Here is a 27227-nt window from a genome sequence, read left to right on the forward strand (position 1 = left end):
GGTAGAAAACAATCAAAAATACAAAAGATACAATACTTAACCTTCAGACCCAAGCTGAAGTGTCAACCGAAATTCAAGGAATTGGAAATCCGCACAAGACATCGTATGCATCAGAGATCTACAACAAGAAGCTGAAGGAGCAGATCTTAGTCTCTTCATGACATGACTTTTCACCACGTTAAGCCAACATAACCAGGTGAAGCTCACATTTGATAGAGTTCACACAGTGTGGACACACATGCTGGCTACATGTTCAAACCTAGAAACATCTTAGTGAAGTTTCATGAGTCGCAGGACAAATAAAAAGTACTCTCAGCAGCAAGCAAATGTGATCCTATCAAATTTAAAAACTACGATGCTCACTACTGCTGGGCATATGGCCCTTCACTTTGGTACACCACTAACAGTTCAGACACTCTCTGAAAAGAGAAAAATAGACCCTGCAGACTATATCCCTCTGGAATCTCCATTGAATATGAAAATAGACCTTACCAAGCTTCCAGAGTAGAGGGCTGGGCCCGATCTTGTATACCAGGGAGCTGGCTAAACATTGGTGGTATGCACTGGTTGGTTAAATGAGACACAACTGATCGTATTATTGTTTTGTTTTTTCTTAGAGCTGTTTGAAATGTTCAACCCTAGAGTGGTTGGTTGTTTTTGGGGATTTGCAAAGCCTGTAGATTTATTAAGTCGCACTGGTCATGGGTGAAAACCCTCCATCCATGCTCTCTTTTGATGCACTCAAGTTTTTGATTTTATGGATCAATTCCGTTTTACTGTATTTTTTCAACCAACAAAAACAAGACATACAAATGTGCTAAAACAACATGTTTAGGCAGTCTTCTTCTGCGAAGGATTGACAGGATCGGTTGCATGCATCTGCAAAACGAGAAAGAAAACCAAACCCTTTACCAGCCCGCACTTCCTTCCCTTCTCCTCACCCCATACTCACAATTTTGTGTTTAGCTATCCCCCATTACATTGCCCTAAGCTTTGAAAATGATAAGCCGCTATTTGTGCCTTCACCAGGTCCTGAATCGGCTATAGCATGAGTTTCACCTTGAGGTATCTGAAAAACGTTTGTTTGCTAAACTAGGAAGAGAGGAGGCCGATATATGGGGCTGGATACAAATCAGAGTTCTGTGATGTGGAGTGTGTTAATTTCTCCATCCACATGTGTGAGGACTCTATCCGTACACAAGTGGAACAGAATTGTCTGATGTGCGACCCCCTGCGCCAGGAAGATTTGACGACCCCACTGATATTTTAGTTAATATGTTATCGGACTGGGTAGCCCAAGCAGGACATTAGTTGGAAGAGGAGGGAGCTGCCTTCACATATGGGTATCTATGTCATTCAGGACCACTTCCCAATATCGAATACATTTAGAGCAGGTCCACAATAAATGGAGCAGCGTGCCAGTGGCACCACCATCATTCGTTGATCAGGAAAGCCCCCTATGCTTTTAGAAAGGAGAAGGGGTCGCACGTGTGGCCCACTGTTTACAATACCAGATCAGATCCCAACTTCAGTCTTTGTTTTGATAGCCAGACTCAACGGTGAGTGTGTCCAGGACTGCTTTCCTCTCCTGGGTGATCAGGATGTATGCCCGTAGAGGATCTTGTGACCGGCTGCTATGAACCTGTGGCCATTCTTGTTGTCCTTGGCATCTAACTCTATTGAAGAGGTGCAGTCTAGGTCTTCTTTGTTGAGGTTAAGGGACCTCTGGTTCAGGGCACCAGAGTGCTTGCAGATTGGTGGCACAGCCATCACAGCCTGTGGGGTAGCAACTCAGTGGCGGTATGCCACCGCTGCCCAGTTTGCTCTTCACACGTGAGCACCTGCTGCAGTGAGCCTCTAAAATAAGGAGTTGTGGGTCTGTTTCCCAGAAGGGGTGGTCTGCTTCTCTCACCACGATATGTCCTCACTGTGTTTCCAGTCTGCTCTTGTCCAGAGAGGTGTGGGGGGGGGGGAATATGCAGCCTTGTGTGTCACACCTCTGCTTAGAAAGCAGTCTGCTGTCTATGCCAGGTCCGGCTCTTGCAGGGTATCTCAGGTCCTGTGGACAACGGCAGAGTCAGCACAGGTTCAGGATGCCAGGACGAAGCAGTCCGGCACGCCAATGGCTTAGTATCCGCTGGGCGTGAGGCATCATGCACCACTGAGCCAAGTAGACAGTCCAGCAACTGATCTGCAAGGCCAGGGGAACACTCTGACCGCTATCTTCACCCCAGTGGGGCCCCCTCAGGCCTATTGTCCAGGACTACCCTCAGGGGCAACATCTTGGGAGCTGCTGGATGAAGTAGCATCCGTGCTGGTCTCAACAATTGACTGTGCAGGCTCCCCATGGCTTAAGGACTCATCCTGAGTTGCAAGGAACAATCACACCCCAGTCGCTGCATTTCTGGCCCTGTACTCACCTCTACTGTAATGTTATTTGCGGCCAGAGGGGCAATAGGGGCAGCCATCTAGCCCATACTCTAAGGTTTTTTCATTTGAAAGGACATATTGTAGTCCCCATAGACCATATGCTTACAATTCTCCGACTGAATACTAAAGTGAACTCTACCAATAAGATATCATGGATCTGGAAATTTGCACACAATCTAAAGAGAAGAGATTTATTAACTGGAGATACCCTCACACTCACGTCTCTTCCCACAGAATGAGATATTATATGGGGTAGCTCTGTTTCTACACAGTTCCCTCCTGTCTACACGGTTCCCTCCCTTTTGTAGCACATGCCACTAAGAAGGATATAGAAGGAAGAACATAGAAGGTGACAGCTACCTTAAAGGACAGAACACTCATGATCTCGGTAATTTCTGCCCACAACACGGGACAAGATGTGTTCCTTTGTAGTTTATTAACTAAAGTGGCAGAATTCGCAGAGGGGGGTATCCTCGTAAAGGGAAACTTTAACAAAGTTTAGAACCCGCAGGTACATAGATCAGGTAAGGAGGCTATACACATGGAGACCTTCTTGAGAACTTTAAAATTATCCTTAAAAGATCTAGGCCTCAATGACATTTGGAGGGAGCAACATAAGGAAGAACAGGAATACACCTTTTCAAAAGTCCATAGGACAAATTCGAGGATTGACTACATCTTTGCGCGTAACACCCTTGTCTCTGTGATAACGAGCTCAGAGAATGGATAGATCTACTTATGGGACCATGCACCTTTGTTCGATCAGTTGAATTGGGGGCAGAACCTGGAGAGGACAGGGAGTTGGATACTTGCTATTACACAACCTGTTTTGAAAGATGAACTCTGGACTCATTTTGAAGAAAACAACAAGGGAGAAGTATGGTGTGCACTTCTCTAGGATGCGGTTAAAGTTATCCTTTGGGGACACTGAATTGGCTTAACGGCTTATGATAAGAGATTGAGATGCCTCCAAAAGGAGCAATTGAAGCAAGAAGTACAACTTGCAGATTTGAATTACAGAATGACCCCATCCATATGCCAGCTTCGGAAGGTTACTGCGTTTAGAGTGAATTGAGAGCACTGGAATTAAACCAAACGAGTTACACCTTTTTCTGCTTATAAAAATAAGAGTTATTTACCAGGGAAGAAAGTGGGAACTATGCTGGTGTGATTACTCGGGTCGGGGGGGAATGGGAAAGGGGGCCTGTTAGGGAGATTATTGGAGACTCTGGAGACACGTTGACAACAGAGAGGGACACAGTAGAAGCATACACATTATCACACTTTGTACTCTGCTGAAACCCCAACCACAAATGTCCAAAGAGAATATTTAGAAAAACATCAACCCCTGCTTAGGAGGCCAGACCAAATAGAAACGCTCGATTCCCCCATAATTGAAGCAGAAATTAAAATGGCTATAAAAGCCCTGAAGACAAATAAAGCACCCGGACCGATGGATTTATAGAAGGGTTCTATACAACTTTATTTTTAATTTTATTTCCACACCGAACAGACGTCATTGGTGCTTTTTCAGAGAGTAATTGGGTCACACCACCATGACTGAGGCGACTATTTCCCTCATTCACTATCTCAGGCAAGATCCCACATTATGTGTTTATCATCAGCAAACAGCACTAAATTAAAATAAATTAAGAGGTCAAAATCTACACTACAATTAAGGTGTCATGGCTGAAGACATCCTCCTAGAACAGATTCATTCCACTTAGTCTAGGTTTATTAAAAAAAAATGTCAAACGCAGAACAACTTACACCGACTGATACATTTAACTGGGAAAGCCCAGAACAAAAATCGTGATCCCAACGGCCCTGGTAACTCTCCCCAGAAAAGGCTTTCAATCAGGTGGAGTGAGCCTTTTTAGCACAAACACTGCAGTGGGTGGGTTTTGGCCCATGATTCACAACCATAATACGTGTGGAAAATCAAACCAGTTTCAAGAATTGCCCTGAAATTTTATCAAGACCTTCAGTGCTGGGCAGAAGCACATGACATGTGTACGCTGGCTCCTCTTCTATTTGCACTTTCAATAGAGGCACTGGCATGAGGCATTCGCAAAGACAAGGGGACATAAAGGGGTTCAGTTTGACAGAGACACTCATAAGGTGTTGCTTTTTGCAGAGGATATCATCCTAATGCTCTCACACCCTGATACTTCAGGAACTCATGAACCAAATAAAGATGGTTTCTGGTTTAGTGTGAATCTGGCTAAATCTGAAATCCTTAATTTTACCCTTCCATGGCCCCACCCATCAAAGCAGTCGTACTACTTAACTCAGATGGAACATAAAATCTATAAAACACTGAGGTCATGTTAACACACAACCAGAGGAACATATATAAAGCAAACTTCCCGAAATGTTTGGCCACTCTGTAAAGCGTTTTGACCAGGTGGCAGACCCTCCCCATTTTGTTGAAAGGTGAATTCCATCAAGATGATAATTCTCCCGAATGTGCTTTACTTGTTCGAGATCCAGCAAATAAGCATTACTTTTCGTGAACCTTAAATTAACTGTACTTAGGTTCATCTGGAGAGGGAAACACAGGATATCCTACAAAATGTTGTGCCAGCTTGGAGACAGGGGAGGAATGTCATTATCCAACACATAATACGTGCAAATGAGGGTTCTGGCAGAATGGAGTACCAATTTATATGAGAAGCTCTGGGAACATATGGTTGGGCCATCGTTGTGGGATCGCATTTAGAAACCTAAGAGAGACCGCCCTTTTAACGCTCATCTTTGCACACCAACATCTACAAGCCATCAGGTATAGGATGGATTACCCTGCCAGCTTCAGCTAACCATGTACCCATTCCCACATACCACGATCCACTTCATGCATTCTTTTGCCCTGGCTTTACAACCTGGTTTGTTTATGAGGTTGCTATGATTTTCGACCTGTTTCAAAATGGGTCCTCTGAGGACTGTAAGAAATCAATCAATATTTGTAGGGCTCGCTAATCACCCCCAAGAAAGATTCCGGTGTATCACAGGGGGAACGATTCTGATACATGGAAATAAGTCATTGGTTATTACAACAGAGAATGCATGAAGCTTGAAGCTGCCACTAGAGCTCACACCCGGCCACGCTCTATGACTTCTATCCCGGGGTTGCTGCTGAGTGCTGGAGAGGTTGAGGGGCTATAGGAAATGCTAACCACATCTGGTGTGACTGCCCGCAGATTGTTAAGCTTTCGTCAGAAGCCCTGCAGGTGATCTGAAATATTTTATACTATTCCATCCCCCGAGATGAACTCACAGTACTGGTATACAATCACAAGCATTGTAATACCAGTGCAGAGCAGATAGGGTGGTTATGTGGAACTGGGGTGCCAAATTCATGATGGCAGCACACTGGACGCAGGTGGATGCCCCAGTGCTTAATTTGTAAAATTTGAAGTGCATGTGCTCTTATTTATTTCGGAGGCCTCACCCACTTCCCCGGCTCCGTCCACAACCTCCAGTGGCTCCACCCACTTCCTTTATTGGCTCCAGCCACATCCACAAGCCTAAACACATTAGAGCTACATCCTCACTTCTTGAGATCCGCAAGAAGCTGAAGACCTAGTTCTCCACATAAGCACCTCGAAGACCTCACACCTACACAAGGGCCTGGATACCCTCGAACACGACCCGCATGGCCAAAATCAGGAGCGCTGTGACACGTGCTACTGGGTTTGATAGAAGAGGCGGCACTGTGAGAGAAAACTGCAAAGTATTCCGAGAGGTAACCGAGTAGGTGCCGCACCGGTCACGCGACAGCGAGAGAAGCAGGTTCGCATCCATTTTTTCATATGATCACATATCTGGGAGCAATTCCTCTGTGACATAAAATGAAAGAAATAACAATGCTATGATCAGAATACATTATTACAGCAGTGCACTTTGAATTTCCATTTGCATGAATTTGGCTTGTTAATTAAAAGCTCAATAAAGCTGAAAATAATCAGCCTTGAGTTTAGAGCACGTATTGGAAAACAAGCCTTGGCATTTTGAAGACATCGGTTCGACTCAAGTTCAGGGACGAAATGTTTGCTGGATGCTTACAAGTTAAAAGGTCAATGCACAGGTTTGTAATAAACACTGGCAAAACCCATAACAGTCCAAGCGCATGCGCTCATTTATGACCTACAGACAGTTAAATCCAAACCCATCAATTCTGAGAGTATATAGTTTTTATAGTAATATTGATTCTATCTGTTTCATTCGGGTTTTCTTCGCCAATGCCACTTAACAGCCAGCTTTCAGTAACCACGGATGTAGGGTCTTCAGACAGAAACAAGATTCTGAACTGTGTTAAATCAGCGTTGTTTTTCTCTGCGCTGCATCTGATCATTGATATACAATGTAGAACAATCCAAACGTTAAATGAACAAAGGACATCACGTTACCATTTTTCAATACAAAATCAATGCTAAAGTAAAAGAAGCAGCTGAACTGCAAAGGGGCTTTCTGGCTCCTTTGTGGGAAGGGTCATGTGGTATTTACATGGTGTTATTGGGGTTTTACTGTTTTGGCTATGTCATGTTTGATTCTGTGCTGTGTATGACAGTTGCTGCTGACTTCTGGCTACTTGAGTCGCTCCTTCCGTGATCTCTTTAATGTGTATTTACTTTATTGGTATTTCTACCAATAAAACATATTTGAACATTCCATCAGCATTGTCAGCAGTTTTGTGGATACCCCATACTACAAGTTGGTACCAGGAGTGGGGTTCCGGACATTTTCTGCATCTACGCTGAGCTACGACGTTCTGGGAGCTCACCGGACTATCATTACCTTACGCGGCGCATCGACAACATTTTCGGATTAATTTGAGGTTAGTCCGATTTTGCCTGCTTTCTCAGATTTCTCTATGTGCAGGTCTTGTTCAGTTTGACCTCGGCCACCACTTAAAAAATACACATTGTAGCCTGGCTCGCTCTTACCTCGCCGTTCCAGACTCCAACAACTCTGGAGTTCCATCTTCTCTCCTTCTTCCCGGACAACGTCCTTTGCCACATTGCATCCTGGGACGCGCGGTGACGTCACGTGCACGTTTAGCGGCCATATTGTACGAGTCAGGAAGTGTTTTCCTCATGTCTTCAACCGCAATTTAGACCGATCTTTTCCACGTCAGGTTTATCTTGATCACAGGTTTCTTTTAAGTGCGACATCGCGTTCGGTGAATCGCACACCTTTCTCAGTTTAACATCGTTTTCAGGTCTTCTCGGCGTTTTTCCTTCAGTGTGGCACACAGTGACACACCTGCTTGTTCCTGCTTTGAATGACTGAGTTTACTCTGCATTTTCCTTCAGTGTGATTCACACACCTGCTTGTTCCTTATTTTGAGTGACCGCGAGTTTAAAAAATGTAATGCTATTTTCAGGCGGTTCAAGCATTTCATTAGATTTCAGTATTACAGCATTTTTAAAATTTTACAGTATTTTATTGTTTTGTCTTACTTTCAATTTTCATGGCTTCCAGTCAGGGCATCATTCAGCTGGCGCCGTTTCTATTGAAACCAGGTAAACCCGAATTGAAATGGTCAGAATGGCTTAGAGACTTAAAAAATTACCTCACTGCCATTGATGCAGATGGCTACTCCCCTACGAAGAAATTAGCTTTGTTTGTAAATAACTTAGGCACAGCCAGTCACAGGGTTTTTGATAATTTACCACGCCATCCTGCCCCTACATCTGAAGATGCTGTATGGAATGTCTTCATCGAAGCAAAGTTGCGCATGGTCAAGCAATTTTCGGATTTCACAAGTGTTTTGTTAGAAAGGTTTAATTTCGCCATGTGCAAACAATCCTGTGAAGAATCAGTCGAGGATTACATAGCAACTTTAAGAGTTTTGGCTGAGAAGTATTCCTTAAACCTGTACCCTCCCTGTCTTAGAAGTGTGGCCCACCTTGCATTAGTGTTTTTAAGGGTGCCATGGACACTAATGCAAGCAAGCAAAATGGCTCCTATATGCCCTCTTTGGTAGTAAAACAGCCACAAGTAGCGTCTAATGGTGCCATCACAACACTGGCCCCTATGACACTAACGTAGAACCAGGGACCCTGGACGAGGGCTGGGCCTCTGACGCCTCTTGTACTTTATCTGGTGCTTTTATGGGGCCGGACCTGTAGTATGGGGTATCCACAAAACTTCTGACAACGCTGATGGAATGTGCAAATATGTTTTATTGGTAGAAATACCAATAAAGTAAATACACAGGAAAGAGCTCACGGAAGGAGCGACTCAAGGAGCCAGAAGTCAGCAGCAACTGTCATACACAGCACAGAATCAAACATGACATAGCCAGGTTCTGACCTAGAATTACATAAATTAAAGAAACAGTAAAACCCCAATAACAACATGTAAATACCACATACCCTCCCCCCATACAAAACAAAGCTGATTAATACAATACATAGTCATTACATTTTACTGGCATCCTACAAATACGTTGGTCACGTGCAGGCACAACATCAAAAGAAATACGAGATTGACTAGGTGAGCTTGTTGGTGAATTTGCAGTAGGATTGGACATAACATTAGATGCATTGGAAAAATCTAGCATGTCTAAATCAGGACCAAAAATGAAACCATCATCCTCTTCATCAGACCTGTTGGCATAAACTTTGTTAAAAATCTTAACTTGGTTGTCAGTAACTTTTATAACGTTGTTCTTATTCCACCAACCTCTGTTTTCTAAAAGAACAGAAGGTTTGGTGACTCAGACAACCCAAACAGGTAAAGTGAACTTAGATGGCCCTTTGCAGACTTTGTAAGGCTTCTTAATAAGAACCCAATCATTTACTTTGAGAAGAGGGTCATGAGATACAGAGGAACCATCATAAGAACTTTTTTGTAATGACTGCTTAGAAGCTACTCTAGATTTAAATCTCTTGATAATCTGTTGCAGTGTTTCTCCTATCATGTAAAGCAGAACCTATAGCTAAACCATTGAACCAATGTGGCATGAGTTTAGATCTAGCTTCTCTGCCCCTGAGAGCTTTGAAAGGCGTTATTCCAGTGGTGGAATGAGATGTTGTCAAGTAAGCCCAAACCTTCCTCTGTAAAAATTCACCTAGATCAACATTGGTTGTAATAGCAGTTTTAACTCCTTCCTTAAGAAAGCGATTGGCCCTCTCAACAAGTCCATTAGAAGAAGGACTATATAACGCAACACAGCAGTGTTTTATTTCAGAACTCTCTAGAAAACTAGTGACTTGGTGAGAAGGGAAAGGTTGACCATTGTCTGTGACAACACAACTAGGAGTACCCTCAATTTTAAAAACGATTTGGAGAAAAGAAACAGTAGATGAATTGGCTGCTTGTACAAATGAATAATATAACCACTTGGAATGGTAATCTGTGGCGACTATGCAGTTTCTTTTATCCATGGGCAGTAAGGTGAAAGGTCCGGAAAAATCCAAAGCAATCTTGTCCCAGGGGAATTCAGGGAATGGAACAGGAATTAAAGGTTTCTTGTGGACCTTCCAATGTTTGTTAGAAACAACACAACTAGGACAGTTGTCTATGAAAAGAGCGACTTGTTTGTCCATACCTGGCCACCAATAAATATTTTTAAGTGTCTTGCATATTGCAGAAATACCCAAATGACCTTCGTGGGCAATATTTATGATCTTCTCTCTGCGAGAGCTAAGAGGAACAAACAATCCATCCCTCACACAAACTCCATTTTCAAAAGATAGTTGTTCACTAATCTGTGCAAAGCACTTAATGTCATTGCTCAAATTCTTGTTAGCTGGCCATTTTCCGTTGATGAAAAGTTCCACTTTCTTAAGAATCTCATCAAGTGCCATGGCAGAAGCCCATTCATCTTGTGAAATGCTTCCACTGCACATGGAGACAGCATCTACAAGACCAACCACACAATCTTTATGGAAATCATCTTCACCCTCACTACAATCGGGGAGGGGAATACGAGAGAGACAGTCAGCACGGATGTTTTTCCCCCTTGAATATATTTGACATTGAGATTATACTCTTTTAGTTTTGAAAGTAGCCTGACCAGCCTTGCAGAAGACTTTCCCAGACCACTGCCACATAAGAAAGACACCAGAGGTTTGTGATCCGTGAAAACCTCTCACAGAGTACCCCAAATGTAGGTCTTAAATTTCTGAACTGACCAAACAATGGCTAGTGCCTCTCATTCAATTGTGCTGTAGTTGCACTCAGTAGAGGTTAGAGCGTGGGAGGCGTAGGCAATAGTGTGTTCTTTGCCATCAACCCATTGTCCAAAAACTGCTCCAAGGCCTTTCTGACTAGCATCTACAGACCCAAAAGAACGAGCATTGGATACAAATGGATGTAAGGCAGGGGCATTAATGACTAAGGTTTTTACCTTTTCAAATGCATCACGTAGAGTATCACTCCATTCAAACTTAATACCTTTCTTAAGGAGACACCTCAGTGGTTGAATCAATTGTGCATAACCAGGTACGAACCTGGCATAGTATTCACACAGGCCAAGGAACGAGCGTAAAGCATCTTTATCAGGAGGAGCATTACGCATTGCTTCCACATTACAAAACTTTGGTTTGATACCTTCGCTTGAGATGTTGTGGCCTAGATATTCAACATCATTAACCATTAATTTACATTTACTCCCTTTTACAGTCATGCCTTTATCTTGTAAAATGGTTAATACTTTGTGGACAACTTGAATGTGTTGTTCTTTGGTTTCAGTATGGATTAAGACGTCATCCTGATATGCTTGCACTTGGGAAAGATCGCCAAATAGACTGTCCATCAGTTTTTGAAAACACTCGCGGCTGAAGCAAGCCCGAAAGGTAATCTCAAGTATTTAAAGGCCCCAAAAGGAGTCACTAAAGCAGTGAGTGCTTGACAGTCCGGGGAGAGTTGAATCTGATGATAAGTGGAGTGTAAATCGATGGTAGAAAAAAACGTAAGACTTTCCAACTTTAGCCAACATTTCATGTATCGGGGTAGAGGGTGACAGTCTCCAAGAATATTTTGATTTAGAGATCTTAAATCCACACATAGCCTCAGGTCTCCAGTCTTTTTTTTCCGTAAAACCACCGGAGAAATCCATTCTGAGGAGTCAATTGGGGAGATTATTCCTTTAGCTTGTAGATTATTAAGTAAATACTTGAAATCCTCTCTGACAGTAAAGGGTACAGGTCTAACTTTATGTATTATGGGAACAGCATTGTTCTTTAACACAATAGTGTGCTCATAGCCTTTAACAGTATCCACTGCATTTTTTAACACATTTGGGAAAGATCTTAAGAGGTTTTCAACATTTGAATCACGTTGGTTGACGGCTAACATATTGGAAGGAAGCTCACCCAGTACAATGGGAGGATCTTGTCCAGGACGTACTATGATACCCAGAAGAGCAAGATCCTTTCAGCCTATGATGTCTCTTCCTTTAATGGCCACATACATTTTGTCCTAACAGATCTGCCAAGACATTCTACTCTGTCCCAAAAATAACCCAAAAGATCAATGTCTTGTTCTCCACAGGCCTTGGGGTTAATATCACTAGGCCAAAATGTATCAAATTTACAATCTGCAAGAATAGTAACAGGAGCACTTGAATCAGCCATTGCTAGAATTATTTTCCCATCAATAGAAATGTCAACCAACGGCCCTTTAATAGGTTTGTCAGAAGATTCCGGGACTTCAACAGTGACCACAATATTAGCGAATTGTGAAGTGCAATCTTGGACATCAGGAGACTACAAGGAAATATTAGAAATCCTAACTTTGCATGCAGATGAGTTCATACCACTTCTACAAGTTCCTTGAAAATGACCAATTTTTTGGCATTTAGTACACTTTTTCCCTAAAGCAGGACAATTAGGATTATTTCCTATGTGGTTTATAGAACCACTCCGAAAACAAACCAACTGCCCTCTGAAAGACTGATTCTTATAAGGTCTATTTTTATTAAAAGTCTGTTTTGTATTAACAGCACACACAACATTGTCATCAGAAATTAGGCTTACATTAGAAGAACTTGTAGGTTGTACAGTTGACTAGGTAGGAGAAATCACAGTTTGGTTAGTCTGAGCAGACAACACTTTAGATGTAACAATTGACCTTTCAATGCTCTTGGCAATATCAATTGTTTTCAGCCAAAGTGGGATTACGTGAAGTGAGAAGGCATTCTTGAATTTTTTTGGAAAGGGATTGTATTGGAAAGAAGAAAAGGTTGCAAAAATAAGTGAAAGTTTGTTGGGTTCAGTATGATCCAAGTACAACTTTTTTTTTGAAGACAGCATAAACGCCTGTTATGACCTAGCAGACTAACACTGGCTATAAATTCACTATGAGAGTTCTTCAAATATTTCATAGTTTTAGGGCTTTTAGGAAGGTAAAACTATTTTTCAGACATCAGGGTTACCCCATATTTTCGATGAGCAAACTCTTCTTGGGTTGACGTTTACAAAGCAGTATTGTCAACAAAAATGGAAACTGGAACAAAACGACGTCATGTTTCTATGCTCACCTTTCTTTTGTCCGCGATGCACTCCATGTCCACTAAAAGTGCTAGCATCGATAATATAAAGAAAAGTTTGTGGTAGCATGTGAACTCTCTGTAAATAAGGGGAAACAGTTTTACTGGACAGTTTTCATACATTTTCTGATATTAATAGGACAATTAAAAAAAGAAAAAGATAATTTACATTTTTCACAGATTCGAATGATCTAGCAGACTACAGAAGCAGCAGCCACACCGCTTTTCAAAATATCCAACACAAGAGCTCCTTTTGCAAATACAAGTCAAATCACAACAAACTTGCAGTATTTCAGTGTGACCTATTTTTACATTCTGAAAATTCAGACCTCCAGGCAGCACAATGACGCTCCTTTTTTGATGCAGTCTACATTTCACATGTACTTTACTGCGCCCTAGTGGCGGCTGGTGACATATGAAAGTGATGAGGCTTAAAATTAGTGGTGGAGCACACCGCGGCGAGCGAGTGAGCCCGAACGACCTACGGAGGGTTCCCCCCGAGAACATTTTAAAAAATGAGTGGGCAAATGGTGCATTTTCAAGCAAATTTGAGAACACATGCACTTGACTCCACAGTCAAAAACAAGGTATGGGTTGGCCTAAACTAATGTATAAAAAGCAGAAATAAGTACAACAATTAAATGTGGTAAATTCATGCAGACATTCAATTTGGACTAGCATCTGTCGCCTACTTTACTATAGTCAACAAAGCTGGGCCCCAGCAGCCACCCCCATCCACAGAATCCTTTGGTCTTATGTTTTTATGCAAAATGCATTTCTTTGCAACATCTGTAACTGCTGTATTGCTGTAACAGTCGATCTGCACACCCCAAACATGTGTTATCGATGCAACTACAACTGCTGTTCATTTTACAGCCTCAAGCTCTGGGTCTGTTATGGTAACCGTGACCCCCTAGCCCCAGATTAAAGCTCTCTGAATCGCCTACAAACAATTAAGCTCTGCAGTGTGCACTATACAAACAAATATAATTGGAAGTTTGCATGACGGCCCTAAGGAGGTCAAATAAGATGGTACATTATATATTGGCACGGTGCCTACTTTGGCTGGCACTTCTGCACCGTCGCCGCTGAGTTTTAACAGTAACACACATGCTTCTGCCCAGAACCTGGAGAGCAGTGACTCATAAACCTGGCTTTCTAGAACCCTGTGCCACATCACACAGCGAGGGCCTGGCGCATTAAGAGCAGGGGAGGGGGCGTTTTTGTGACTTTCCAGGAATACTGTGAGCAGGCACCATTCTCCTGAGCACTTTGGTATGGAAGAGCCCATGCTTACTATGAAATGACTCAATGGGTATGAATTACAATTAATTCCACTGCAGGCTGCCAGCACATGGTCATTTAAAGCAGATGTAGAACCGCAAGAAATGCTTTTTGATAAAGACAATGTAATGGCACGTTGCCGAGACCTGGCCTGAACTCCCTCCATATTGTAAGGGTCCAATAAACCTCCCTCCCCCTGTGAAAATACAGATTTAAAAGAATATGCAGAAGAATAAAGTATAATATAACTGGAACGTACGTATAGCTATGATACATTTTTGAATTTGTATTAAAAAAACAACCATTTATTAAACTTAAGAATGGGAATACACAAGTGATCTATAAAGCCAGAGGCTGTCCTAAGAAGTGGGAGAACCTGTGGAGGTCCTGGTGAGAATATAGGGGATCTGGTTGACTTCGGGCTGGATGAGTGCCGCAAGAGGAAATGGGGGGACAACCAGAGGGTGATATGAGCGCTTCTCTTATGTTAAAGGGCCCTAAAAGCGCCATTTTTGAGTTAATGGAAATGATTCCTCTGCATTGTTTCACACCTTTGAATATCTGTTAACCTACTTTCTGCTGTATGGAGCTTTGTTCAAATAAAAAAAAAATAAAAAAAAAGAATTGGAATAGTCCTCTATATACAAGAGGCTCAACTATTTCACTACCCTAGCAGCCTAGAAGAGGACTTCCGGTAAACATAAGGTTGTAGCACCATTGGTGCACGCTGGAAGCCCTAAGGTCACCACATCTCCCATTCAGAGGTGAGGCACAGGGTGTGCCCTAAACTAGAGAACGAGTTTACTCTTCTGATGCGTGTAGATGGAGAATAGAGCCAAGAGATACAAGTAAATGATTCTGAAAGCAGAAATTCATACATGAAAATATAATACTCTTTATTAACCACGCAATACTTCTAATTCAGCGTGCAAGTGTGCCCTTAAGACGGCCTTTTTACCACCACTGTCAAATGCGCAGCCATGTTACATTACACAATTTTTCAAAGTCCAGGAAAGAGACGTGTTGTTGTGGCTGAGCATGGGCGTAGGAAGTGTGGGGGACGCAGGGGATCTATCCCCCCCCAGATTTTGGAGTGGGGGGACACGGGGGACAAGGGTGGGGGGGACGAGGGGACAAAGGAATTTCCCCTCTCCCTTCTGTTATCGCAGGGCCATTAGCACGCGAAAGCGCTACCTAATGGCCCTGCACTTGACCTGCCTGGAGTCAGAGGCCACCCGCCCTCTGCCTTTTGTTATGCTGCAGGAAGGCTCAGCCGTTCTGGGAAGGGCAGAGAACGGAGAAAAAATAAACGCTGTCTCTTTTCCTTCATGGCAAGGACAGTGTCCACTACTCCTGATCTGCCTCTGGCGGCTGCCCTCCTCTCTTTATTCCTCCATCTCTTTCTGTCTCTGTCTCGCTCCTGCTTACGTGCTGATTTCAAGAGGCAGCTCTTAAGGTACTCTCTCTTGCCTCTCCTTTTCTTTATTTGTTCCCCTGTGAAATTGATCCAAAAAAGGCTGAACACTTTGGCTGTAAATGTCCTCATTTTCTGACCGTTTTCTATTGAAAAGAAAAACCTCGGAATGGAGAGAAAAAATAGTTAAATACCTAAATAAATCAATACAGGACAGCAGACAGGCCAGACTGTTATTTACACCCACACACATTAGCGCCACTTTACAGAGTTTGCCAGTGAAAGCGCTACTTTCTTTTTCTCTTCTTTCTTTGAACAACATTGTTTTCCCAGGGTGGGTAAGTGCGCCATTCCTAAAGGGACTGCAATACCTGGTTGATGGGTAGAGTGGAAACGTTTAATATGATCGTTTTCAACTTTTTAAAAATTTCAGGTTATAAAATGCGGCTCTGTGTTTGGGGATGTGGTCTTTTTTAAACCAAACTTCATACATTTTGAAAGGATATAAGCAATGGACATTGAAAGGGGTCCCTTCCTGGTCCTGTAGCCATGTCTTGAACTTTTCAGGAAAAATCACTTACTGATTTCTGAATAATGAGTTTAAAACCGTTAAGGTAACCATGTTTTTTTCTGATTACAGTTCACATGCTTTGCTTATTCTTGCATTCCCTATGAGTGTTTGCTTTTTCCAGGGAGTTATTCATTTTTTTTCAGGCAGCATTTTACTGTTGTCTAGTGCATAATTTGAATTTAGTCGCAGCACAATTGAGTTGTGCTGAAGGCAGTGTGAGTTTCTCTCAGTGGGGCAGTATGGTGTTCAGTGTGGGAAAGGATGTGGCACTCTGGCCAGAGCTGCTAAATTTGGAACTGGAGAACCACGTTCAGACCTTCATGACTAGTCCACCATACCACACTCCTGACAGAGCTTATTCCGATGCTACACCTTAGAAGGCCCGATAGACCTTAGAAGCCCAGGTGTCTTAGCACCCGCAAGTGGACCTGTCCACCACAATCCATACTGCAGTTCACTTCCAGTCTTACGGGCAGGCATATGAAGAAGCACATCCTAGATCGACAGTGAATCTGTCACTGAGGTCACAAGACCCTTGAGGCCAGTCCACCTCACCCATTGGTACCTCCATTGGCCTTTTTCCAGCACTAGCAGTGCAACTTGCCAGGGGTTGGCAATGTAGGATCTGCATGCACACCAAACTTAGGGGGTGATTATAATGGCAGTGGGACCGCCACGTCACCCCGTCGGTGGCGGTCCCACCGCCATTGGTGACTGCATCACAGCCCGCCATATTACAATGGCGGGTGGTTACCTGGCGGTCGGAAAGACCAACCACCACGCACCCGACGGGCTTCTTGAGCCCGCCGGTGTGGTGGAGGGGCTCGTGGTTCCTACAATGCTGGTGGTGCCTACCATGCACTGCAGCAGGGATTACGATGTCCCTTACCCACCAGCTTATCAATGGCGGTTCACCTGCCATGGAAATGCTGGCGAAAGGGACATTGGGGGCCCGTAGCAGGCCCCTTTACCCCTGGCCCCCAGACATGGGTCCTAGGGGGCATCTATGATGCCCCACAACATATCACTGCACCATGTGGCAGGCACCGATATATTTAACATGTTCCTTTTTAAGTATTGTCTTGCAATACCTTAAACGACACTCCCCGGACGTAGCATTATTGCAGGAGACACACTTGATGGGAAACACTGTAGGGCACTCAACAGATGGGGCTACAAAATGGTAGTACACGCGGGGTTCACGACAGGGTCTAGGGGGACTGGGATCCTAATACGCCACACTTTTCCCTTTGCGATTCAGCGCACGTGGACGGACCCTTTGGGACGCTACGTGGCGGTGGCGGGTCAATGGGAGGCAGAATACTCATACTGGTTGCAGTATATGTTCCGCCGGGTCTGCAAGCACAAACTTACAAGGATCTCGTGCATTTTTATTAGGCCTACCCACGGGACACCTCGTGATTGGAGGTGACTTTAACTCCGTGGTTTCGGGGGAATGGGATAGGCACCCCCCACGAGATATTGGAGCAGAACAGCAATGGCTCCCCCAATTTATTGATGTATTTGGCCTTGTAGACATCTGGCGGAAACACCACCCCACCGGCAGAGGATATACCTTCTTATCGGGGGCGCACCATACACTGTCTCGACTTGACTACATTCTTACCCCGGTACATTCTGATATGCGTACAACGGAAATTACACATCTACCTAGGGGCATCTCGGATCACTCACCACTATGGGTCCACCTCACACTGGGGGACACAAGACTCGGAGGCTCAGTGCCGATAAACCCATGGTACCTTAAAGGCCCGGAGATCAGAGCAACGCTGGTAAAAGTAATGGACCAATACTTCATAGACAATGAAGGCACGGTGGATTCACCGGCCACGCTGTGGGAGGCATTCAAGGCAGTCCTAAGGGGGCAGGCCCTCTCACTCATAGCGGGCAGGCGTAAAGAAAAAGAAAAGCGACTGACCGAGGTAGAGCGCGCAATCACTCAACTGGAGGAGAGAATGGTCCGGGACCCTGACGATGAGAGCGCACACCAATTGCAACTCAGGGCAGAAGAATATAAAGCCATCGCTACAGACGCGGCTAAAACTCTCGCACGCGAGAGGGATGGACGCATATATGATCAGGGTGACAAGGCGGGCAAACTCATAGCTTGGCTGGACAGGAAGGAAAGGGAACAGCGGGTGGTACCCGAACTCATGAGTGCTTCGGGGAGGCTCCTGACTGAGCCAGGCGACATAGTGAACAAACTCGCTCAACACTTTGAACAGGTGTACAGGAGACAGTCGGACCTTTCGGAAGACGACTCCTCTGACTTCTTGGCTGACATTCAGTTGCCCACCCTGACAGATCAGGAACGAGACCAAATGGAAGACGAGCTTACGTTGGAAGAACTAACCAAAGCAATAGGCGATCTCAAAGGGGGTAAGGCACTGGGACCCAACGGTCTCCCTATCGAACTATACAAGCTTAAACCGGATAGGATAGCGCCATTTCTGAAAGCAATGTACTATGATAGCCAGAAAAAGGGGATCTTACCTAGAGACCAGCGTATAGCCACTCTAGTGGCAATTCCTAAACCTGGGAAGCCGAAAACGGAGTGCTCCTCGTACAGACCTATATCGCTCCTTAATGCGGAACCCAAAATACTAGCCAAAGTCTTAGCTAATAGGCTCCGTACTGTTATCACCAAACTAGTGCACCCGGACCAGTCGGGATTCATGCCTCACCGCAATACTGCACTCAATCTCAGGCGACTTCACGGTGTCCTGGGGCGTTGCCCCGGAATCCAGGAGGCTGCTATGGTGGTGTCATTGGATGCAACCATGGCGTTCGACACACTCGAATGAGCCTACCTTTTTGCAGTACTTCAGAAATTAGGTTTCGGGCCCAAGTTTATAGGGTGGGTGCGCCTCTTATACTCTGAACCGCTTGCGACCGTGTTGGTCAACAACAAGAATTCTGAGGTCTTCACACTTGGTAGGGGTACAAGGCGGGGCTGCCCTTTGTCACCATTGCTATTCGCTCTGTCACTTGAGCCGCTAGCTGCCTGGATACGCAAAGACATGGCCGTCCGTGGCCTACGGTGGACTGAGGGTTGGGAGGACAGGATATCGCTGTATGCAGACGATATACTGCTTTATCTAGCCTCCCCTGCCCGCTCCCTCAGAGTGATTCTAGACATTTTCACCAGTTTCGGAAGAAACTCAGGATTTCGTATCAATTGGAGCAAATCGGTGATCTACATGCTCCATGGAACGGCCCCCGTCCTCCCGAAGGAATGCACAATTCAGATCGCGAAAGAGGGCTTCCGCTACTTGGGGATATTCATAACCACTGAAGTTAGGAGACGATATGACCAAAATCTGATGCCTCCATTGCAAAGGCTCAGGCGAGACGTGGAGGTCTGGAAGAAGTTGCCCCTATCTTTACTTGGGAGAGCTGCACTCTTCAAAATGATGGCTTTGCCTAGATTCTTGTATGCTCTCCAAAACTATCCAGACGCTGTACCACAAACCTTCTTTAGGGAGGTCGAGTCCTTACAGAGAGACTTGTTGTGGGACGGTAGACCCCGTATTGCACTAAGCAAGCTCACGCTAGGGTGGTATGACGGAGGTATAGCCCTCCCCGACATCAAGAAATATTATTGGGCAGCACACTTGGCCGCAATAAATCATTGCCAGTACGGCAGTGGAGAAGCCCCAGCATACGGGATGGATAGGTGGTTACTACCGGGGGGTGATTTCACAAGATCCCTATATTCTAGACCGAACAAATACCCACTCACGGGCCCAACTAAACATGCGGTCCAGGTCTGGCATATGGCAACTAAAGCCCTGGGATGGGCCAATAAACTTACATTAGCAACCCCCCTATGGGATACGGAGAGGCTGGGTACACTGGGACGGACTAAAGGGTTTGCAAAATGGGACCTCATCGGCATCTCACATATCAGGGACCTGTGGGGGAGGGAGGGTGTAGTGCCATTTGCCACACTGCAACAGACATACGAAATGGCGGCATCAGAACACTTCCGGTACACGCAAATCAGACATGCCCTGCAGACCACCATAAGCGCCGGCACGAAGATCCCTGAGGCATCCCCACTCGAAGACAGACTGCTAGACGGACATCTGCCCGACAAATGTATATCTCTCACGTACAAAAAGATCATCCACCACACTCCTGATCCCCTCTCAGCACTCAGGGAGAAATGGGCAAGAGATGGTTTGGAGATGGATGATGAGGAATGGCAGGAGGCACTCTCCTCACCTAAGGAGGTGGCTATCTCTGCAAAGTTGAAATTAATACAGCTAAAGGTGTTACACAGAGTCTACTTATCTGGTACACAATTAATCCACATGGACGGTAGTGAGGACGGGTTGTGCAGGAGGGGCTGTGGAACGCAGGGCGCATTCCTACATGTGCTCTGGGAGTGCCCAGTCATCCATAATTACTGGTGGGGCGTGCTGAAAGTAATGAGTGTGGTGTGGGGGGGGTGCCCGTCTTACCTGAGGCAAAGAGATGCCTTCTGAATGTGTGGGAGCCCACAGATCTACCCATACACGGGAGGTTGTGGGTCACGCTTGGGCAGACAGTGGCCAAGCGCAACATAGCGCAACTGTGGGGGGCCGTTGCACCTCCCACCTTAAAGAAATGGAAGGAAGATATGGACTGGTGCATGGTCCGTGAGAAAACTGTATATGTTGCACGGGGGTGCCCCAAAAAATGGTTATCGATTTGGACAAAGTGGAATGCATACCGGGGGGGGGGGGATATGTGAACCACCAGTTGTTTCTTCCCCAGAAGACCACTGTACAGTGTGACCTACAATGTATGTAATATAACTCTGCCTTACACTTTGAACAGTACGTACTGACGCTTGTGTAAACTGATGCACGTATACCTTGTGAAATAACTGAACGAGATTGTGTAACATGACCAAAGTTCTTTATGTTAAATAAACAGATTATTTAAAAAAAAAAACATGTACCTTTTTTTTTTACTTTGCGGCGGATGATGCAGCCAGCAGCACCTGCTGCAATGTAAAAGATAGGCACTGCGAACACCGTAGTGGCAGTCGCATTGTAATGCCTATCATGGGGCCTCCACCTTGAAGGCCAGCGGTCCCATTCCCCGATTCGATGGCGGTGGTACTGAAGTCCGCCTGCCATCGTAGTAAGCCCCTAAGTTTGCAATATATGAATATGATTCAGCGGGAAATAAATTGATGTTTGCAATTTAATAGACTTTGGTTGGCCTCTTATCTATGAGATTTCCCTGTTGAATGTGCCTTTACATTATACATTTTCGGTTGTATGAATTGATTGCATACTACACTCTCCTACAGGTATTAATTTGAGTGTCATTAGGAGTGTCTGGGACCAATTGTTTTCTAAGGAATTTTTTTCTTTACTAACCTTTGCAAAGGGCCCTAAACTTCACAGCAACACAAGTCACATTTCTTTTAGTAATTTGGGATCCGTTTGAGCTACAAAATTGTTTTGGAGGAAATCGTTAGATTATGCAGCAGATGGTGTATTATGTGGCAAATATGATACAGCCATAGTTAAGTGGAAAACATTTTTCCCAATTAATTTTGCCCCAACATTGTAGTTGATCAATTTGTAAGTTCCCCAAACCCAAAAGTCGAGTTTGGGCACAATTTGCATTTTAAAAGCAGCCCTATAACACAGGGCTACTTTTAAACTGACCTCAGGCTTCAGCAGTGCACACATGCAAGCGCAGAAAGGGCTGCTGGCCTCTAAACTGCCATACCTTATTATATTCTAGGGACTTAAAAGTAGTTCTAATCCCCCTGCCCTAATATGTACTAGGGCCTTATAGGAGAGGTCATGCCAATCATAGGGGTACCCTAACCCATAGTGCACCCTAGTGTATGTAGGTGTTTTCACTGTATTTTTAAGTGCCTCTTTCAGAATAGCACTGGCGGTTTAGGCAGAGGCCAGGGTCAGTCAGTCAGGTACCACCAGTACCAGTCAGCAAAAAGTTGGGGAGTGCCCAGGGCGGCTTTGCAACACTAGAGAAACACAAACTCAGAATGTAAAACATAACACCATGGTTGGGGGGTTCTCTTCAATAATCATAATTGATTTCTATCCTAATGAACCCATTTTCCAACATTAGGATAGGGAAAGACTGGGGAAAAATCATAACGTTCTAATCTATACATTGAAGTTTTTATGCAGCTCTTTGATGACGGTTAATAGCTCACTGTTCAATGTTAGGATTTTAACTTATAAACTTCAAATACCAAAATAATATCTTAGACAAAAGCAGTAACTCACTGACCTTTTGAATTAAAACTTTCACTAGACAAGCCTTCGATCTCGCTAAAAAAAACTTCACATTTTTATTGTTGCCTGAAAATTGCTAGAGACCAGGAATGCAGCAGCAGGTACTTTTCAAACCATAATGCACTTGCAAACACGACGCCCCCACCCTAAGTCAGCGGCCTTTGTTTGCTTTGTGCATTAAGATGCAAGATTCATATATATGTTTTTTTTAAACATTTGGTCTCATTACTATATGAATGTAAATAACAATAAAGCATACATGCAAACTGTGACTACATGCCTGCTTTTCTCAATATTTCACTTCGAAAGTATGCAATTGTATTTGTTTAACGGGCGGTGATTTGTATAGGGTCACTGGAAAGTGCACAAGGTTGTCCCTGTCCCCCCCAGAATTGTAGTGTCTCCTACGCCCCTGTGGCTGAGGCTTTGCCTTCCAAAAAGGCAGCTTTTGAGTTAGTTCAGATGACGTCAGCAGGCAGTCCGGCCTAGTACTCTCTGGCAGCAACAAGTTACAAAAACCAGTGCTGTTACAAGCGCCAAGCAAGCAACAATTGCAGTAATCAGTGCTGGCACTGCAGTAAATAATGATGATTTCGAAATTCATTGTCCGGATAGGACTCAGTAAAAGAAATGCACTTCGACTGCCACAGTCACTGCAGAGTGCAGACTCATGTGCGGGACGCCTTCTAAGGTGGTCGAATCTACGCAGACTCGATTCCTGCTTCCCACCTGCCACACCCTTTTCCAACTTGTTACAGGGAGGGGTCCCACCCACGCCCTGTAACGAGTTGGGAAAGGGTGTGGTGACAAACTCCACTCTCTCTCATTGACGTGGAGGGTTAGCGATCCCGGGCTGGTATTCAAAACGCCCGAGGCTAACTTTAGCTCCACGCCATCAGGGGGTGGAGATTACGCCTTGCAGCTAGGTCTTTGCCGAGCTGATGACATCACAGCCTTCAGGGCTGTGAGGTTCTCAGCCAGCAAACACGTAGGCTAGGCTTGAGCAAACAACAGGGCAGGGTGAGACTAGTAAGTCACGTGACGTCAATTAACAGTGGCGATATCGGTGAGGGGGGCTTACAGTGCCCCGCAGCCCCGTGTTCAAGTTCTACTGACAGTATTACTATGACAGTAAGTGCTGTTAATGGCATTTTAGCAGCTCATAATTTTGGGTATTTTTTTATAAATGACTGCTGAGCATATCCAGCAATGTAACGGGGGCTGAGCCTCGACACCCACATAGAGAAACCACCACTGCAGCGCCCACAATTTTAGTTCCTGAACAATATTCAGTGAGTCTTAAACCCAGATTTCCACCTACCTCCGTTCGAGAGGGGACTCAATTACAAAGTCATGTATCATATCACACAGGCTATTGGTATGCTTTTCTAAATAAACAATGATCAGGAAAAAGGAGAATCAAGGCAACATAAATATATTTGCACACAGTTCATTAAAGGAAAGAAAGAATTTCTGCATCTCCCTTCTCTTTCTAAGTGACATTAACTGATTTACACTAAGCTGATTCTAATCCGTTTCTAGAACAATTTACTAACTGTGTTTAGGTCGGAGTAATTGCGAACTACAGATTCTCCTTTTATACTGCACCTAAACAACTATCCATTATCCTTCAAATGAAAGAGCAACACTTCAAGGATTTAAGAAGTTGGAGTACAGAGTAGACACCTTGGAGTTCGACAACTTTATAAAAAGAGCTCGGACTAGTCCTTGTTTCTCTATATGGTCACAGAACACCGAGGTAATTTGCAATATCTTTATAACAAATGGCTGGGGTTACTTTATCACGTACATAAGAGAAGAAGGAACACCAATTTATACGATTTCTTCTAAAGCAGCAGCATGTTTAATGGTGGTCAACGAGGCCGTAATATAGTGGGCTGCCATTCTTACCCAATGCCAACCTAATTAAGTTAGTTGCAACAAAACAATTAGTGATGTTGGAATGATTAGTTCCAAAAAAATAGTCTCAGTAATAGGGAGGATAGTATTCCTTTCAGCTCAGTATCTGAGGATATTAAACAAGAGCCTAGAAAAACGATTTCTTGAAGGATAGGCTGTATGCCAGGACAGAGTTTAAAAATATTGTAGACAGAATATCAACTACTACAATATAATGAGGGTTAAGTATATATTTGCTGTTGTTAACCTAGAAGGTAAACATATTGTCAATGAACCACATATAAGTGGTCGCTTCATTACCCTTCTAAGAACCAGGGAATCCACAAAGATCTGGTTATTCACCCAGTCCTGTCACAGTCAATCAGCACTGAATAAGACCACTCTTTTAGGTAGCATTGTGTGTAGGCACTACTCATCAGAGGGGTGAGTAGGAGGAAAGATGAAAGAGTGACTGTCACTTTGGCAGAACTGAAGGAGAAGTGCAGTGACCACCAGAAAGGCAGTTATCAAGCTCAAAACTTACATTGGTCAACTGTGAAGAGGCTCAAACTGTGGAGCCATGATAATCGTAAGATGTGAATTGAAAATCCCACACCGAACATTGAAAGGTGCAAAAGGAAACCTCTGTAACAAAGCCTTCAAAAAGTTGGCCAGAATTGGTCACCAGAAAAGACTGGTCAGGGAAACACAGAATGCTGATAAGACCAAGTGGGATCTAAACAACCAATGGTTAGGATGGTGAACCCAACTAATCTGCTGCAACAGCTCATCTTCTCTGTTCTTGTTGAGGCAGGACACTGAATTCCAATAGATTGGTGGACCAAATCCTCCTTACTAATACTGAGGTGACAAAAATTAACAAATTCCCACAGTGGGTTTTCTGAAGGACCCACGGCGGGTTTTCTGAAGGACCCACAGCAGAAGGGAAATTGGAAGGAATACATACAGCAGACACATGATCCACTGCAAAGGGAACACCATCTCCCAGCGAGGTTTGAAGTGGAGAGTGTAGCGCACAAAATTAGGAACACTTATTGTTGAGGACTGAAGCAGAATGGTCAATACATGGGCACCCCAAACGTGAAAAGACCATCTCTATCGTGACAAGGTGATGCTGTAATTTGTGGTCCTCTAAAGATGACCTACTCAAACATCTGCGCCGACATTGATCACTTGTGCTGGGTGCGTTGTCAACGGAAAGTCCTTCTTCTTAGGGACTAGTGCCTCAGGTGAAGCACCTCAAACAAAGGATCTGGGACACTGCTCTACCTAGTTTGGGAAAGAGGACTGCTGTGGTGTTATCTCACAGAACTTGATCAACCTCACTCATAAGAAGGGAAGGCTTTCAAAGCAAGGGAATGGCCACAAGTTCCAGCAGATTTATCAAAGTCTGTTTTTCTCCTGGAAACCAAAGGCTTACAAATTTTCATTTCCCCAAGGTGACCACCCTATTTAGGGAGGAAGCATGTCACCACAGTAGCAAGTGACAAAGCAGAAAAAAAGCCCGATGAAGCATATGGCTGATTGGACACATCCACCAGTTCTGGTCTTAAGTCTGGACTGAAGTAGAACTCCTCATGGTGCAGGAAGACTTCCTAAGTGTTGTAGCTACTGACTCCTAAGGCATAGCTGCAGAGATCTTATCCTCCACTATGCATGGGAGATGAGAAGGGCAAACTAGGCCATGCCACCCAAATGTAGGTGTATCATCTCAAGCCGTTGGACAGCCACTTCAGCCTGAAACATTGGACTCATATCCTGAATGTCAAAGACCCACTGAAGCGAGAGAAAAACCTGCACAAAGACTGTGCTCAGTATGGTCTCAAGGAAGGGTAGGCACTGAAAATGGTAGAAACTGCACTGCTGATTAATTAGACAATGATGGAGTTCCAGAGTGTGTGTCAAGCAGTAAACCCCAACTGGGGCGAGGATGCCAGCTAGTTGTCTGAGAATAGAAATTTGTGGATGACCCACCTCCTGAAACACCAACACCATGTGAAAACCTGCAGAGTAGTCTTGAGTCAGACAGAAGCACTGTAAACTTGTAGTGGGGGAAAACCACCGCAAAGCAGAGATTAAAAACCTGTGAGACAGAGCTAAAAATATTTTCCCCCAGTGTCTTTCAACAGTGAGTAGTCCGAGTTAACTTTGCCCTTGATCTGTACTGTTATGCGGCTCTCAAACATTTTGGTTAGAAATTACCACGTTAGGCATGCAGACTCTTATATATCAACAGAAACAGACAAATAAGGACTGCAAGGCTGTGAAGCCAGTAAGGTACCCAAATATTTTTGCTCTCTATGCAGACATTTCCTTCGCAATATTTGGGAAAGTATTGTTTTAAACAACTCTGGACTGAATACTCTGGCAAGTGAAGGTAGATAATCCAGACTTGGATGAAGCTACATCATTAACTGTGCAACTGTGTGCTACTGAATTCTATTCAGGACAACTATATAATTAATTTATTTTATTTTTTTAATTACAAGGAAAAATCTAGCATATACTATTTACAATTTACCAGCAGATTGACAATACCAATTCTTTTTATTTCCCAGTTGTAGGAGAGTAGGGTCTGCTTTCTATGTTCACCCCCACTTTTTGCTTTTGCTTCACTGGTTTTCGACTTAGATGTGGCTGTGGGCCTGCTAATCAGACCCACAGCCCAGCTGTTGTCTCTCTAAATTCACACTATGTACTTTAAGTACATAACCCAATTGGTAAGGATCACCTTCTAGGGCCCTGTACAGTGTACCTTAGGTACCCAGGGCATAGGTGTACCCTAGGCCTACCAGGGGCTGCAGCATGTATTAT

General features: G+C 44.2%; 1 protein-coding gene across 1 annotated transcript in view; it reads right to left on the reverse strand.

Annotated features, from left to right (window-relative positions):
• Positions 1–27227, reverse strand: part of FBXO22 (F-box protein 22) — a 285060-nt gene that overhangs the window by 159555 nt on the left and 98278 nt on the right. The window contains exon 3 of the mRNA XM_085643778.1: positions 12923–13010. Within this exon, the coding sequence (XP_085499904.1) occupies positions 12923–13010 (88 nt within the window). The remainder of the gene's footprint in view (positions 1–12922; positions 13011–27227) is intronic.

Source organism: Triturus cristatus, chromosome 3_1 (genome assembly GCF_964204655.1).
Source record: "Triturus cristatus chromosome 3_1, aTriCri1.1, whole genome shotgun sequence".
NCBI lineage: Eukaryota > Metazoa > Chordata > Amphibia > Caudata > Salamandridae > Triturus > Triturus cristatus.